Below are 17,733 nucleotides of genomic sequence, written 5' to 3'. Positions count from 1 at the left end.
CTATGAGCAGGAAATTTTCAGTTTGCCCCTTCAATCAACCTCTATTTTCAAAAAAATTGTTTAAAGTTATGGTTATAGCCCACATACTACACATATAGGGACGCAATATATTAAAAATGCTCGGAACACAACTAAAAATTTAAAAATAAGTATTTTCAAAAACATTTCTAAAAATACAACAAAATTATAGGAACAAAGTGAATGTTTGTTACTTATAATCATCTTTAACTGTCATAATAGGTTTTTATGGGAGCATATCTTCGGATAAAAAAAAACAAAGATAAGAGTATGGTTCACTATGTTAGTCATAATTTGATTGTAATTAGCTACGATCTTTTCTTGAGTCATCGTACCGATCAAATTATAATTTAAATGAGAGTAAGCAGTCGGAGATTGTCCGAAGATCATCGAAAATGAATAAGTGTTTAGGTTGCCGAACACTGAACAGGGACGACCTCTAACTGTCTCCTCCAATTAAAATTATAATTTAATAAAGATGATAAATTTAAAGAAAGATCATAATCAACTACAATCGAATTATAATTAAAAATGAATGACCTCTGATCTCAGGCTTTTATATACAACTTGTCTTTTTGATATCTTTTACTAGTTAGTTTACTGGTTTATCCGAAATATTGTTATATAAAATTTTTAATTGAGAATTAATTAGTCCATTGTTAATTACATCTCCAATGAAGCCGGAACGAATTTAATATTTGGCGGTCAAAGAGTAATTAGATTTTATTTAATTAGTAACTTTATCTTATGTCGAAACCTTGAAGCAGGCCTAACTTTTGCAAAATGAACCAAATCGAAGATGGTCCGGCTTCCATTTAACCCGGTCCGGGCCAATTTAGGTATCGAACCGGTCGTCTGTTCTCAATCGGAGACGAGATCCGAGGCAGAGTGCAGTCTCCCTTCCTTCTCTCTCTTCGTCTGCTTCGTCTGCTTCGTCTTTCTGATTGATTTCTTCACCAAATCGAGTACGTCAGGCCTCACCATGATGACCCCGAAATCTCCTCACGCCGATGCGCGATTTGCTCGCTTGTCTGCATCCAGCGCACCCAGTTCGAGGTGAGTCGTCCTCGCTCTCCCTCGGAGGAATTTGTTGACGCTAGGGCATCATATCAATTGATTGTTTACTCAGGAAGTTGGAAGCCCTAGTGGAGAATTTATGAAGGTGTTTGTAATTTTTTTCTTTATTCGATTCGAGATCATTAATTGAAACCGTCTGAAGAATCATGCATAATGAGCACCTTCGATTTCGATTTGGGATATGTGTGCGGGTGGAGGAAAGAAGGGAAATGATGGAAGTCGACATAAGAAAGCATAAACCCATTGCATTCTAGTGGAACCACTTGATCACACTTTTATTCTACAGAACACCTCGAATGACCCTACGTGACGAAACGATACTATATATTGGAGGGTTCTATTTAGTGTCTTTTTTTTTTCCGGCGTTTCTATAGATGTTGATGACATGAAGTGTATAAACGTATTGGTCCAATGATACTCGAAAACACCTAGCTGCCATGTGTTTTTGATTATTCAGCTGCAGTCGTGACTATTATTTACCTTGTTGTTTCTCAAATTGAAGTGTCCATAATTTACCATATGAAAGATTTTGTAATCTGTTTGTATTGGTTTATTTTGTCTCTCTACTTGCTGGTTAAAACTAAAGAAAAAAAAAATTGTCTTAGATTCTGCATTGTGAGACCTCATGGATATAAGTAACTCTTTCTTCATGAGAATGAGCCAATGGTGCTGAAGCTTGTTTGGATCTGTGAGATTGGGGCACTTTTTTTGATGGACAATTTCTGGCTAAGGTCTACTGCAATAATTGTGTTTGTAAATAATTCCAAATTCAGATCGGATTGAATTAGTGCACCTCTTGCATAGTTTGACTGTAAATGTTTACTGGTTAGGTGGGAAGAATCTCTATGTTGATCAGATCAGCAATCATAAGTTATTGTACCAGTAGTCTGGACTGATTGCCTAAGCCCTTTGGTGTTTGTTATCTGAAGCTGATTTTTATAGATAACCATCTTGGATTACTGATATATCTTATTGGAATACTGAGTCATCTTTGGGAAAATTGTTGGTTTGTTGTTTTCCTGTTCAGTCTGCCATTTCATTACAATACAAATATCCCTACAGGTTTACTTGCACAAGGAGTGCTGCTCGAGATTAGATTTGTTTTGTGAAACAAGCTACTAGAAATATTTGCCAGAGCTTCTTCTTATTTAAAGAATGTTGTGCTCTGTGTAGAGACACAGTGAACTCTTTTTGTGGAAACATTATTGTTGATTTTAGCACTACAATTCCTAATTTGCTCAATTTAGAAGTATATTCCTATGGGTGTGCTATTAGTAGCCTCTTGTTAGTGTAACAAATGGTGATTAATGCATTTAAATATTGCTATTGATATAGTCTGATATAGTTTAGTTGAAGGATTAGATGTATGTAACCAACTGCAAATACTTGGAATTTACTTAGCGATGATAATGATAATGATAATGGTTCGTTGCTAGTGTGATGTTTATTTTCCCTTCAGTCTTGTTTGCTTAAGATATCTTCTACTTGAAATAAACATTGGTAACGAACTTATCCTTTATTACTTTTGGAATTTGCATTCTTAGGCAAACTCCTTTGCAGATAATACATGTTATTGCAAACTTCATGAGAATATGGTCTGTTTACTCCTTGTATCATTATCTAGCACATCATGGAGACAGTGTAGTGCCTTTCATTTTCAGTTGCTTAGTTCCAGCTTCTGTTATATTCCTAGTTCTACAAAAACCTTGGCAAGGGAGGCCTTTATCCAATTCTCAGGTTATGTAAGATACTTTTTGATTGTATGTGAAAAAAAAAGCTACCTACTTTTGTAACTTCATGAATTTTTTGTTACTCTGACATTCAGCTATTTTTCAGATAATACCAACTGTTATTAATGGTGGGATTATGGCATTATATTTTGTATTATGGGGAAAAGGACTTCAATCATGTGGACCACTGATGTATGCTTCAACTTAAATTTTGTTTGAACTATTTCTTATATGGAATTTCCTATCATTTGCTGAAATATGAGCAAGAATGTTATCTAGTAGAAGGATGATGGTTTCATGGTGAATAATGAAAATTTATCTAAGTAATTAGTGTGTTTTAATATTTGCTTTGCATAAAAGAAAAAATAGCTAGTTCACTTTTGTTTTCAAAGTCCAAACTGAACGAATGACACAGGGAACCTAAGACAATCTTGTTGCTGGTCATACATGAAGGTCTAACAGATATCTTGTCAACTAGTTTAGAATTAGGCATTTGATAGATTGCCAAGTTACCATCTGGTTATTCATTTGAAGTCTATAAAGTAAATTATTATAAAAAAATCTTATTTTGTTTTTTTGAACGTGAACATTACTCATAACTCATTTTATTTACTTGTTCATTCTTATGCTGAGATCTTATTAGTTATTGCTCCTCTTTTTAATTTCAGTGCTCTACTAGCAGAGTATGCAGGTGCTATCCTTGGGATCTTATCTGCAGCATTATATGGATGGAAAGTAGATATTCGGAGAAAGGTTGGTTACTCCTTTAGTATTCAGCACTCCAAATAGTCAATATTGTAGGATTATTTTTATTATTTTGATAAGTGGCAACATCTTATTGCTACTTGTACATTTACTTAACATTGTTGCAAACTGAGTGAATACTAGGAAAGATAGATGAAAAATTCAGTACCTGATGCATTCGAGCTACTATTTAGTTTCTATAAATGGTTCAATAACCAGCTATGTGATAAGATTTGCATGTCGATAAATCTTCTTAAGTTCTAGAAAGAGAAGCAGCTTCTGAAAAGCAAACAACAAAGAGGAGCGTAACAAGCTATTTCTCTGGTGTATCTTGTACCACCTAAGGTTTCTCATTTGCTGTTCTTTCATATGTCAGTAAAGACTTCTCTTAGGATAAGTTATTTATCAGTCACCTTTAATCCTAACCGGATTATAGAAGTGAGCTTTATCAATTCTGTAGTTCCAATGTAAATTGAGTTAAACTAGTTTGTTATTTTTGGCAAAAGAAAATCCCTCATTAACTGATTGCATCACATACTTTTCATTCTTTCTTACTGGCTATCCCTAATGATGTGGCCAGGCAACTAGGTGGCAATTTAGCCTTGAAAAGGTCCTCCTGAAATGACAGCTAAACCTCAGAGTTTGATTAGCCCAGTCTAGTTAGAGTTTGTGTCAGGAATAATGTCTTGGTTGTTCTGTAACACAATGGCGCATGCCTTGCATGCACATCACAGCATATGCTTTTTATCTAAAATTGTAGCTTTCTCTTGTATAAGCTCAACAAATTTGAATTGTAAGTCTCATGGGTGTTTGCTGGAAAACTTACATGCAAACATCTAAACAAACAACCTTTCTCTGAGGTAGACTATTATGCCTTTCTGCATCTATGTGGTACATGCTACTGATACTTCTAACTTTCCAGGTGGGCGGACTGGTTGCAATGCTGACTTCCTACTATTTACTTTCAAGAGGGTGGGCTACAAGAACAAATTCACCATTTTGTATCCATGGCAAAATGGTTTTAACTTGATTTTCACCTTATTTTGTTTTCTTTTTGAATTGTAACATTATAACACGGTCATTACTTCTATAGAAATTTGATGAGCTAGAAACAGGTGGTACTTGACTTATTGATGACACAGATATCTTTGACAAAGAATCACTGACACAGGCAAAACCAACTTTAGAACTCAAAGAATTAGTGGCACCGATTGCAGCTGGCATTTTATCAGCTTTGAGGAGGGTTATCGCACGACGCATATCTCTCAAGGTACTATTACTATATCTTGATGAGGAAAAAATTGTTAGCTGTTTGAATGGAAATTTTCTTGCAATCTTCATTGAAAAACCATTTATCATTTTTATTAGAAAACTTTTCTTCTATTCTCTCAAGTAGAATTTAAATGCCTCATTGATTTTAAGTACGAAGTAGAAGTTGGAGAATTTCATTATAGCTAATCCCTTATTAATTTTTATTGTAGAATCAGCTTAAAAGGAGACTTCACACAATGAGTGTTGCTTCTGCAACATGCTTTCTTTTTCCTCTTGCCATGTGGGACACAATATTAGTAAGTGTAATTGAAGAAATTACATGCCTTTAGATAAAATAATCTTGTTCTTTTTGTGTGATATTTCCACCAAATTAAACCAAAAGTTGTGTTTTGGTTTGGTCTCTTAATGTGTACTTTTAATTGATTGGCTGCAGGGTTCAGCTTCTGATAGTATTGTTAAGTTTCAGTTTCCAAGCTGGGCATACTTGAGTACAATCTTCTTTGGAATTATTTTCATATTCTATGCCGATAACATTGCTGAAGAAAGGTTAATTGCTAATGGAACTTCTTCATAACTATACAACTGCCTTAGGAGAAACTGTTTGAATGATTATCTAACACTTGAATGTTCATGCTGATCTGGGATCTGGATTCACAAGATTTTTGCATGTCTTATCTTTCATTCTTTGAAGGGGAGCCTTGGCGCAACGGTAAAGTTGTTGCCATGTGACCAAAAGGTCACGGGTTCAAATCCTCGAAACAGCCTCTTGCAAAAAGCAGGGTAAGACTGTGTACAATGGATCCTTCCCCGGGACCCCGCATGGCAGGAGCTTCGTGCACCGGGTTGTCCTTTTTTTTATCTTTCATTCTTTATGCCTTGAAGCTTCTTGGCATTGTCATTGACTTTAAAGTATAAAAAACTGAAAGCCATTGTGTGGTCAAGGCAGGGCCAGAATATGAAGTATTTCTTACTGTACTGCAAATAAAAAAGGAACTTCAGCATCATCGTTATTAGAATTGGACAAAACAATGTTCTCCACAAGCTTTAACTGCAATTAAAGCTTCATTGTCTAGAAGTTGAGATTGGAAAATATTTTGTTTTAGTTATACTAGCATCTATAATGCACTTACAAAATTAGCTAATAGATAATTATGGTTCATTGACACTTATAAGGCTATTACTTTTGTTAATGTATCTTAGATGAAGCAAGTAAGAATAAAAGCTTCATAGTCTCATTTTGATGCTAGAAAAAATCAAATACTGATCCAACCATGGCTTTTTAATAACTGATCGTTAAGAAACTTCACTCAAGTTTAAGTAGTATACCATTCTAGACCACACAATGACCCTACAAAACAAATTAAATGTTTAAATTAACTGGTATATTGTGAAGTTTAAACCATTTTTTGAAACTCCAATTGATTATATTTGATTATTAACCACTGCCTTATAGGGATCACTGTACATAATTATTCTTATCTTTTTATTTTCAAAGCGGCACTAAAATTAAGATTAACCAGGGTATTGTAACTGGTTAAGTGGACAAGAACACTCGATCATAATTTAACAAAAAAGGATTGTAGATATTATAGATCTATGTTATTCTGAATCGGACATGCTAAGATCAATGATATGACTACCGTGTCTTTATACTGTTTAATTGCTTTTATACTACATGCATTATTGATTATGGCAGAGCCAAGTATAGTAAAGATATCCTAAGTTACTTAGAGGATCTGTGGTTGAACTATGAATGCCAATATAATGGTTCTATGCTGGATGTCTTTCTTGTTACTGATCAATGATCCCTCTTTTCCTGAGCTTTGTCTTAACTAATGTTAATGCCTGTTTACACTTACGTGTGGTTGAACATTTGCAGGCTGCATCTTGTTTTTTCTTCTCCAAGGCATCTAATGATTTCTGGAGTATGCATTATTATTATGGAAATCTTATATCTAATGGATTTTTCCCTTTTGGGTTTTGTGATTTGTTCTTCAATTTTGGCATTCGGTATGCTTCCTCTTCTCTCTTGTTATAATATATTCCATTTTGACATTGCATGTAGTGTCATGAGTTGCTGCTTCTGTAGTGATTAGAAACTGGACAAGGTCTTGATGATCCATGGTCCAATAGGTTGGTGGGTTATATACAAGGCTATCCTTGTATTGTTTACAGTATTCATATGGATTTTCTCTTTTGTGCTTTAAGTTAGTTGGCAGAGAATGCACACTTGTTTCGGGCTGTATTTATAATGATTGACTTGTGTAATGTGAATCATATATGTTCAAAGATATACATGATCAAGAACAATGAATCAAGCTACTTAGCAATGTCATGATTGTGTTCCAGCACGATAGTCATAGGCACAATATAACATTTGTATTTTCCAAGGTACTTAGGCAATGAATTTAGCTGTGTATTTTGATAAATATTTTTCTTTGTTAAATTATTTAGCACCCAGAGCAACATAGTTGTTTCTTATATCATTTGTATAGTCATCATGAAAAATGAAAATATGATATTTGTTCAGGATCAAGAATAGTACAATTTAACACATTTCATGTCTGATATTTGATGGTATTTGGACATACAAAGGAAAGAGGGCAACCAACTTATAGCCATAGCTTCGAGGGTCATGAATTACTAATGATGTGTTTATCCTCGTGTTTGCATATCCTTTACTCAACATTCACATGTTCCATTGTACCTAGACCATTCTGGGATATTTCACTAGGATGTCCTGATTAATATGGTTGGTGTGTATAGTTTTGCTTTGATCTGGTTACACTCCTTGAGAAACTTAAGAGGATGTGTTCTTTCTCTTCTTATAACCAGCACTTGATGGCACTTGATGTCAACTGGTGGTAACAAGCACCTTACACTTCTTATTTGGCAGCAAAAGGTGAAACCGTCACCTTGGCGGCCCCAACAGGGTGACCCTCCACTATTTAGAAAAGAGGTAAATCACGGCACATGCAAGGAGGGGTTGAGGTAATCAGTGGGGCATTTCACACCCATTAGGAGTTGACCTCAGGCCTGTTGGCAACAACACCCTTGCATGAACCAATTACATCAACCCGTGGGGGCACCTTACTCTTCTTCTTGTTGCAAAGGCGGGTCCCGCCGCCCAGCGGCCCCCTCACCTCTGCCCCACGAGTATGAGAGGGAGTAAATCACGGTGAATACGGGCCCGGCTATGACATGGCGGACGAGGGTGTTTAGCACGGACAGATATTGATGTTATCGCATTTGCTGCCGCAGACCCTCGACCTCTCGACCCATCACCTTACTCTTCTTCTTGATTAGAGAGTAAGTTGCAAGGACTAGAACGAGATTAATGAAAAGATTATGAATGTAACAATGATTTAATTGATTTGAATTTACTAGTGATATAACCGTTTACGTAGCTCAATGAAAGATCAGCTAAGCTGACCCCAATAATTAGGACAAATAAGGCTTGATGATGATGATAACATTGAAGGTTACTTATCATTCTGGTGTCATGCTGGCATGCTCAGTACACATAGTTGACATGTATGAAGTTAAACAGCCAATCCTGCTCTGTCTCTCTTGTTTCTTTGATCATGATCATGTTAAATTATGATTAGGTATTTTTGAAGCAACTTCACTTGGGAGATTTAGAAGAGGTCCTCAAGATTCTCAGCCTGGATCAGAGGGAGAACTTCAAGAAAATATTCAGATGTCTCCACTTCCAAGCTGATGATGTATGTTAATCCTTATTTAATCTGTTATGGCCATTCGCTTTTTTTTTAAAAAAAAACATCTATATAGTTAACTCATTCATGTTTTGCCTTGCAAATGATAAGTCTATTTGTTGCAGGATATTTAACATCCTTTATCGTATATCACATATTAATGACAAGACAAGCAATTTCTCAACTTCTGGGTAAAAAATTGCTATTGCTATCCTTAAATAGCAATGTTAAAAACAAATTGGAAAAATGAGTGCTCCTCCATCATTAATGATTTTTCTTGTGTGGTTGAATTTTTTTCAGTAGGAAGATGTAGACACACTTGTGCTTGGGCCTTAGACTTTCTCAATGTAATATGCCCAACTGAATAGCTAGTCTGTCTTGTTTGCTAGTTAAGTGAGAAGTTCTTTTCCTGATTTCTTTCTTCCCGTTTGGAGAAATATCAGAATAGTTCTAGGATGAATTGATATTATGTCTAAGAATACAAGGTACTGTTTGATGTGCCCTTGGACACCAATTTGGATAGCTATTGGGATTATCGTTGAAAAACCACAATGATGAATGTTGTGTTTTGGTCAAAATGGATGTCTCAAAGAAATAAGGTAAATCAGAATGATTTGTCTTAAACATTCAAATTAATGGCATCATCTATTATGGTCTTGCTGTGATGTATATGGTTGCCTAACGTTGAAAAATCATTTCCCTGTCTTTGATCATCGTGTTTCATTAATCTGGCGTTTAATTTTATGGTTAAGAAGCATTTCTTTTCAGTTTAATCTTGTACATTACATCTTAACTGCATTATTCCCTGAAACTCCTGTTTTTTTTTTTTTTGTAGAATCATCAACAGTCCATTTGGGATTAATGACTCCCTCTCACTCTAATGCGGCCTCAATCCGTAGCATCTACTTTTGAGATAGATTTTTACAGGTTACTGCCTATTAGCTCAACCTCACCCTAGATGCTCAAGTCTGTTTAAAGCTATAAGAATTTCCTTCGACAAATTCTTCAAGATCGTTCAGATTAGGGTCGATGCTAAGAAATCTATTTTCTCTTGTTCTCATGTAAACAGCATGTAATGTAGAATTTTTTTACAGAAAAAAGCACCACTTCTGTGTGCCAACCTGCTTCATTCATTTACAAAACTCAAGCACTAAAATGTTCACATGAATGATTGGCTGCACCTTTGTAATGTCACGTTTACATGAATTTTATTAAATTGTGTGCAATTAATCCTTATGCTTGGACGGCAGCATTCTCCAATTAATGATCATTCGCTTTGTGCTGCAGCTACTGTTTTTTTGATGATGCTGATGGTCCCCTCTCCCAGTTGACTGGAACTGATCAAGTCCTTTTCATTGAATCGTGTACAAGCAGTGGGAAGAACTGATAAGCTGACGATGACAGGAGCAAGAAGTTTCAACTGGAATCCTATCAGACAAAATGGACTGCTTTATTTTTTCAATGATCATGTGATTCAAATTCGATGAGCTTGGACGTTTCTGAACAGTCGCAGAATCTGGAAATCTATCAGTGCTCTTTTTTTCCTGTTGTTGGATTGGATCATACTTCATCGTCGGCCGATGTTTTAGCCGACATCTTCTAAGTGGGAAGCAAAATTCAAACACAGATTTTGGTCATTTGAGTTCCTCAGAAATTAGATCAGAATCAGTAAAGAACCAGACTAAAGCTATGAGACATTATTGCATGAACAATTAGCGATCGAGAAAATCCCATGCTCGATCTCATTTTATCCATACATTGATATATATAAAAAGAAAGATTTACTTGATAAAAAAATCCTAGAAGGACCTCGCCATTTAAGGTTAGGCCTAGTCGATGTTTTATTTCTTTTAGGAAAAATCTAAAAGGTCGCACACTAATCCAACTTTTAATTTTTATTTTATTTATGTATTATTTTCTAATCTTTAAGAATTCATCATCTTGCTTAGCTTGCTTCGAGCAAGGAGATGTATTAATTAAGAATCATAAGAAGATTTTCAAATGATTCTTGGACATAAAAATATATTCCCATTGGCCTTTGATTTATACGCTTTTGGCCATTGCTTCTCATACACTATTTAAAAATTAAATGTGGTACGAGAAGATTTCAACAAAAAGATTTTGAAATAAAAAAAAGAATTAATTTGCAAGACATTTATCATGCTGTGATTAATGAAAGTTGAAGAAGGAAGCTTCTTTGGGGCAATAACTGGCTGTTCTGGATTTTTAAATAAAATAAATTTAAATTAAACTTAAGTGAGAATGAAATTAAAAAAAAATGGTCTTAGGATCATGTATAACATGTAATTTCTCCAATGAGATTAAGAAATCTAATCTTTGCTCTTCAATTGAGCCCAAAGTTTAATCAAAATGTTGAAATTATCTCATTCAAAGTTGCTAGAAGTCAAAGATTTCATACATTTGTGTATTTGTGGTTCAAGTTGAGTCTATCTCACCTAATACAATGAAGATGCCATGTAGTTGGGTTGACTATTATTGATGTAATGGTGTCTTTATGGAATTGATTCTAATCAATTTGGCTTAGTTGACTAATGAGACTATATAGAAAATAATAACAACGAGACAAGCCATCTTCATTAAAATATATATATATATATATATATATATATATATAACTATTTTTTATTCATCAATTTTTTCCACTAGTTATTATTTTTTTCCATTGTACTAAATATTAGAAATCTAAAAGATATTTTTATCGAAAATATTTTTTTTAAAACAAATAAGTTTGCTCCGCTATTAGTATTAGCGAGATCCTCTGATCCATAATTTATGGATCAAAAGATAATCCATAAATTCTAATTGGTTAATTTTGATAGACCCTATTTATAAATAGATAAATCTACTAAAATCAACTAATATATATAATGGATCATTCTCTAATTCACAATTTACGAATCAAGATAGATCTTTCCTTTGATTAGCATGATTATATTTAAAATTTTATTATTTAAATTTCTAAGGAGCATTATTCTTGGGTTCATGAAAATGAAATATATTTTATATTGCCTTAGAGAAAATAGTTTTTACTTTAATAATTTTTTCTCTTTATAAGAAAATCTAGCATTCTATAGTAAAAAAGTAACAATATTGCAAGATTCTTTAAACTAATTTTTCTAAACCAATAATAAAAATATCAGGATTTTACCGTAAACCTGCTCTTCTCCAAGAATTAATGATAATTTATACAAGAATTGTTATCTTCTATTTAAATTGTGCCTCAAATTCATTCCATCCTAATTGCTCAATCAATTAGTTAAAAATATTCTTAATATATACACATTATAATAAATCTTTTCTGTGAGACTAATAAATGTCTGATGATATTAAAATCGAAATAGGTATTCTTAATATACACATCATATTTTGCAGGATCCTGATTCTATGCAAATCTATTTGGGGTCACATGAATGGAATTATCCTATCAAAAATCTTATGATTAAATATTATTATGATTAATCATTTTAAAAAATATTTGTATATAAATAAATTAATTAGCAGTTTAATTATAAAATTTCTACTACCGACATAACAATAATCATTCAACCTCAGGATATTCTCCTATTCACAAAATAAAATTTCATAATCTTTTGAGCAAATTACCTATGTAACCTTTAAACTTTTTCAATAGTTTACTTTTAGCTCTCTAATTTTTTTTTTCTAAATAAATCAGCCATTAAACTTTTTGGATCACTCACCTTTGGCACTCTAACTTTTTTACTGAACAAATTAACAATTCAACTTTTTTAACCAGTCGCTTGTGACTCCTCGATCAAGTTTTTCTAAAAGGATTGACAAAACTACAAAGCGTACTTCCTACGTGTCTTTTAAAAGCGTAAAATATAAAAGAGACGGCATATCTCATACCAATAGTAGCATTAGATAAAGTGAAACCGTAGAGCATAGCGCTGGCAACACTCTTTCACAGAAGGTCACTGCTCCTGTCATCGCCACCTCCTCTTTGGCATCCAACGATGATGACAGCCTTACTAGTGGTGAATTGACCACATTCGTTCCCTATGGTGATAGCCCAACCTGGTCTAACAAAGGTGCGACAGCGGAATGCAACTGCAACGCATCAGTAGCGGCTTCTCTGGCGAAGATCACCCTAGGAAGCAGCACCTTGAAACTACAAAGATGGTCACAGGATTTTGGTTGAACACCATGTGATAGGCGCCTTTTATCCCCTTAAAAGGCATGCAGGAGGCACACTTCATAGTTTTCTCAATTTTTTTTTTTAAAAAATTGATGAATGAACCACAAGTAATTCGTTAAAAAAATTGAATGGCTAATTTTTCAGAAAAAAAATTACAAAATTAAAATTAGATTATTGAAAAAGTTTAAGGGCTGATTTATTAAAAAATAAAATTAGAGGGTATGCCGTGCCAATTAGGCATCCGACGCAAAAATAACCGCAAAGATGGCACAGTTTAAAGGTTAAAAAAGTAATCTCATATAAAATTAAGTAAAACTAAGCAATCCCAACTATTCTGTTCCGATTCCATCCTAAAAGATAATTTTAAATGATCCACAGCAATTTGATAGTTCGAATCATAATACGATCGTGCAATCCTACTATCTGACGCTTTTGTAAACCGTTATTACGCACTCTTTGATTGTATTTAAAAGCTGTAAAAAATTGTTTAAAAAAATCAGCCAGCAAAAAAAATGGTGTTGTTTTGTTGATCCACCTTTTCTGTTAGGAATTGCTCCACTGCTGCGGCCGCGGGCCGCGCCACGCCCTTCTCCCACGCCGTTTCCGCCTCCGCCGCCGGACCCGCCACGGTTGCGGTGGCGTCCAGCCGCCGCAGCGGCCACCCCATCCCACCCAGCCGATCGATCTTCCGCACCTGCTCCTCCGCCAGCCGCCGCGTGTTGGCCTTAATGGCCGACACAGCTGCCTCGTACGCCGCCGGCGTACCCCGTCCCTCCCCCCTGAAGTACTCCCGGAACTCGGCCACGCCGATGGCCTTCCCCAGCCCCAGGTGCCTCCGCTTCCCTGCCGTCGACGCGGACTCTTCCTCGAAGTACCGCGCCAGCTCCTCCACCATTCCTTCCGCCAGCATTTCCTCCACCCGCCGGTCGAGCTTCTCTGCCAGCGCGGCCGCGTCTACGTCCACCCACAGGAAGCAGCAGCGGTACCGCAGCGCCGCCGCCTCGATTCTTCCCCGGCAGTCCTCGAACGGGCTCCGGCGCTGGTCGAATCTCCTGGCGATGGCCGCGTGTACGAAGGAGTTCGACCCGCCAGCCATCACCGGCAGCATTCCACGGCCAGCAATCCCCGCAATGGCGCGCGCCGCCATCTCCCGGAAAGCCGCGGGAGGCAGCTCGCCATGCTCCGGGTCGAGCTCCCCCAGCAAATGATGCACCACGCCACGACGCTCCGCCACGGGCATCTTATTGGTGGCGACGTCGAGACCCCGATACACCTGAATCTTATCGGAGTTCACCACCTCGCCGGCGAACTCATTTGCTAGCCCAACTGCGAGCTTGGACTTTCCAGTGCCGGTGGCGCCCAAAACCACCACCACCCTCTCCTCCGCCTCATCGCCATTTCCACTCACGCAGCAGCTTCCCCGTCGGCAGGAACTCCATCGCATGTCCAAATGGCGACGGCGACAGCCCTGCTGCGGCAGAGTCGACGCCGCAGCCATGTCCGTGACGAAAGCGAGACCAGAGAAAGCTTGTCGGCGCCGGTAAGCGAGCAGAGCTGAGTTGGCGCCTCTTTCGAATAGAATTCTCATAAAGCCCAGACAAGAAGCAGCTCCGGCACGAAGAACAGAGGAATGCCACGAGAAGTGAATCGAGAGCAGTAAATTAAACCCGGCAATCTCTCCACGCAGATCTCGCGACCAGAAACGCCGACGATTGAAAGAGGCAAAGTCTTAGCGGTCTCCCTCTCTCAATCGTCGCATGCTCTACTTCTTGTGGGTGCGGCTGTTTCTCCGCCATCCATGCATCTTTGGTCGTTTTTCACTTTTCTCAAGTCTCTGCTACCGTCCGGGATAAGACCGACACCATCTAACTAACTAACAAACTATGTATTAACGTCGGACAGACAGAAATTTGGATGCCAGATCGAGTCAAGAAAGAAGTCACTCTCCAAGTTTGTTGACTTCATCCGGCCAATGACATGAAAGAATCCCATGAAATGAGCGATCTTCAACAGTGTAGCTCTCTCTCCCTTGAAAAGTTTCTTGACCAGTCCACCCTCTTTAATTAGTCTTTATAATTGTCATTTAAAGCATTAAAAGGTGTTTTCTACTTGCTGATTGTATGGATTTATGGGCAAGTTAACGGATGGAAAAGAAATATGGGCCTGGCCCGTGGGCTTATAGGCTTAAGTAAGTGCTATCAACTGCCTATTAAATGTCCACTTTTGAATTGCGCGGGAACACATTCTGGCGGGAGATATGACAGCGCGCGTTTGCTCATGGCGACTTTGCCACCACTACGGCACTACGCCGCCATTGTCGGGAAACTACTTCGACGTTTCCTTGGAACCCACGCCACCTGCTCCGCTTCCGTGGCCTCCAAACTTTCTCCATGATTATATTAATTATTATTTATTATTTTAACATTTATAAAATATATCGAATTTATAAACCGGCAAGAAAACCGCTTCTCTCCGTCGTGGATTATTAACTTCCAACGAAGGCTCCACCCACGACCTCACGGTCTAAAAAGCACAATGTCGTGGGTGCCAACTCGATCACAACCTGGGTAATGAATGGCCCGTCGAAGTCGGTCCCACGTGGATCCGTCTCCAAACGTAGCTGGGTGTTACGTTGGGGAAGGTTTTTCGAGTGTGAATTAAATCGCAATTTTACCACTACGACGTTCGACCGCTTCGTGGCCGCCGCCAAAAGAGGAGCTATAAAACTTAAAGCGCCGAGTGGAAAAAAGGAAGAGAGTGTGAGTCATCTACCAGTTCTCGGAGGTTGAAGGAATCGATCGTCTTCTCGTCGTTGCTTTGCTGCCCTCGATCGTCGCAGGAAGCTGAGGAGTAGAAGCAAGAGCCGGTACCTGGTGATTTATGTCGGATTTTGACATCGTCTTGCAAATCTGCTCTCCGAAGGAAGAACAAGGGTGGGCTGCCAGTTCTTGCTATTCTTCCACAATCTGCATGAAAAAGAAGTTTGCTTTCCTGAGATCCAATGGCTTCAAACACTGTTGGTAGGGATATTTTCAAGTGAAAGTAGTGATCTCTTGTGTTAGATCTGAATTGTTTGATCTTGCAGGGCTGGATTTGGTTTCGGAGTGAAGTATTTCGGATTTCTTCATATATTTCGCTGTTTCCCCCGCGCCCTCACCTGAATCGAGAACGTTGGTCTTAGCACAAGTTTGCAGTGTTGAGAATCTCAATTTGGAAGTGCTCGCTGTTGATCCGGAGAAAGAATAAGCGAATTTGGTGCTTTTCTTGTTGCCAGAATGAGAACGAGGAGGAAAATGAAGAAATTTGAGAGTTTCGATTCCTCCGGCTTGAATCCAGTGGAAGAATCGGAGGGGTCGGCTTCACTGGATTCAATTTCGTCGAAAATGTTGAGCAGTTCGGAGAAGATCGGCAAATGGATCAGGCAAGTTCGAGTCTCGTTCACTGACCCTGATGCCACCGATTCTTCCAGCGAAGAAGAGGATGATAACCATGGTGATGGCTTGAAGAAGAGAAAACGAGTTGCTTTCGTGATCCCCGTCGACCCTGCAGCCGCTACTCGCGGGCCCGCAAATCTCTCAAAATCGATGAAGATCCCCACCTCCGGGAAGCAGAAGGGAGTACGGCAGCGGCGGTGGGGAAAATGGGCGGCGGAGATCAGAGACCCCATCCGTGGCATTCGTCTCTGGCTGGGCACCTTTCCGACCGCCAATGAGGCGGCCGAGGCTTACCGTGCGGCTGCAAGGCGGATTGAGAAGGAAAAATCTCTTCTGCAACGCGAACGGCGCTTCTCCAATGACGACGACGCAGTCGCCGGTTCCATTTCATCTTCCTCCTCAGCGACAACGGCGCAGGCGTTGGGGATCCCCGTTCCATCGTCCTCTGTCCTCGAATCTTCCTGCTCGGCGAAAGAAAGTGCTTCGACTGGTGCCGCTGCTGTGCCGGCGGCGGAGGAGGAGTGGATGGCAAGCATTACAACGCCGGAAGTGGAATTCGGGCTCGATGAAGAGCCGTTCTTGGTCGGCGAGCTCGCCGAGGATTTGATCGGGCTTGCTGATTTGCCGCTGTGGACGGAGAACTATCTGGACTGCGGAGATTTTTCATTTCTAGATCTTTAAAATTAATATTTAGAATGCAATTTCTGTTTTCATATGAGAAATCATGTTTTTTTTCCTTGATCAGATTGTAAAATACTAATGTAAATATATGGCTTCAGCAGTTCTTTTCTTAATAAATTCGGAAAATAGATGGCCGGACTCGAACATTACTCGCTTACAGCCCTAGCTCTAGGAGCACGGACGAATTGCGGTAGAAGTACCTTATCAACTTTTGGGGGAAAGCTTCCTGGAGATTCCTCTGCTCTGGCTTCTCTTCAGCTTGCGCCCCTGCATCTTCTTTTCGAGCTCAATGAACCCATCTTCAAGGGATATCCGATCGTCCGCTCTCCCATCGATCTTCTTCCTCCCCTAGTCAACACCCAACAACGATTACAAAAAGAGAAGCAGCAGAAAGGGCGATCGATGGAATCATCAATCAGTCGTACCTGGACGAACCCACTTTGTCGGATCTTATCACAGCATCCGTAGGCGCCGCTTCTGCCCCCAACTTCCACATCGCCAACCCCCAATCCATCTTCGAGGACAAGCCCCGCCACCAACTCCATCGGCGTCCTATTGCTCCGCTCCTGATCCAGTAGATCCCAAAGATTTTTTCGGCGACCTGGTTTCTGCCCTCTCTGCCGCCGCAGCAAGGCGGAGGGCTATCGGCGTATCCGGCTGCCCCTTCCGTGCCTCGCCGCGCTTCCACCTCCTCTTTCTTCGACCCAGACCACGAATCGATTCGCCATCTGCAGCACACGTCGCCGGAGACGATCTGCCGGTGGGCCTCGTGGTCCGCGAACAGATGTCCATTTGAAATGATCTCGTCGATCTTAAATATCAAAAACACCCTCAATTGCTTTCGTAAATTACGTCCGTACCCATTTCATCGCTATACGAATTAG

The 17,733-nt window shown here is 38.8% G+C and overlaps 3 protein-coding genes across 6 annotated transcripts; 2 read left to right on the top strand and 1 right to left on the bottom strand.

The window, feature by feature from the left end:
* The first annotated feature begins 784 nt into the window (after positions 1–784).
* Positions 785–10,247, top strand: LOC122037840. Of its 4 annotated transcripts, XR_006127754.1 has the most exons (12): positions 785–1,074; positions 2,640–2,832; positions 2,932–3,017; positions 3,494–3,578; positions 4,492–4,570; positions 4,712–4,839; positions 5,051–5,137; positions 5,275–5,387; positions 6,721–6,851; positions 8,450–8,566; positions 9,393–9,484; positions 9,845–10,247. XR_006127754.1 is itself a non-coding variant. In XM_042597292.1 (11 exons), the coding sequence occupies exons 1-10, from the start codon at positions 818–820 to the stop codon at positions 8,560–8,562; spliced, it is 1,272 nt and encodes a 423-aa protein (XP_042453226.1). In that variant the 5' UTR covers positions 785–817; the 3' UTR covers positions 8,563–8,566; positions 9,845–10,247. The 4 variants fall into 4 exon arrangements, 3 of the variants coding, with proteins under 3 accessions (XP_042453226.1, XP_042453225.1, XP_042453227.1); XM_042597292.1 differs by lacking the exon at positions 9,393–9,484; XM_042597291.1 differs by lacking the exon at positions 9,845–10,247 and having other exon boundaries at positions 9,393–9,783.
* A 2,157-nt stretch (positions 10,248–12,404) lies between these two features.
* LOC122037836 (adenylate isopentenyltransferase-like) lies at positions 12,405–14,233 on the bottom strand. Its single transcript, XM_042597288.1, has one exon. The coding sequence runs from the start codon at positions 14,230–14,232 to the stop codon at positions 13,231–13,233; it is 1,002 nt and encodes a 333-aa protein (XP_042453222.1). The 5' UTR covers position 14,233; the 3' UTR covers positions 12,405–13,230.
* A 1,084-nt stretch (positions 14,234–15,317) lies between these two features.
* LOC122037834 (ethylene-responsive transcription factor CRF2-like) lies at positions 15,318–16,993 on the top strand. Its single transcript, XM_042597284.1, has 2 exons — positions 15,318–15,754; positions 15,820–16,993. The coding sequence occupies exon 2, from the start codon at positions 16,010–16,012 to the stop codon at positions 16,847–16,849; it is 840 nt and encodes a 279-aa protein (XP_042453218.1). The 5' UTR covers positions 15,318–15,754; positions 15,820–16,009; the 3' UTR covers positions 16,850–16,993.
* Positions 16,994–17,733: the final 740 nt, after the last annotated feature.

The sequence above is a fragment of the Zingiber officinale genome, unplaced genomic scaffold, assembly GCF_018446385.1.
Source record: "Zingiber officinale cultivar Zhangliang unplaced genomic scaffold, Zo_v1.1 ctg93, whole genome shotgun sequence".
Lineage (NCBI taxonomy): Eukaryota > Viridiplantae > Streptophyta > Magnoliopsida > Zingiberales > Zingiberaceae > Zingiber > Zingiber officinale.
This window is presented reverse-complemented; position numbering and strand designations above follow the sequence as displayed.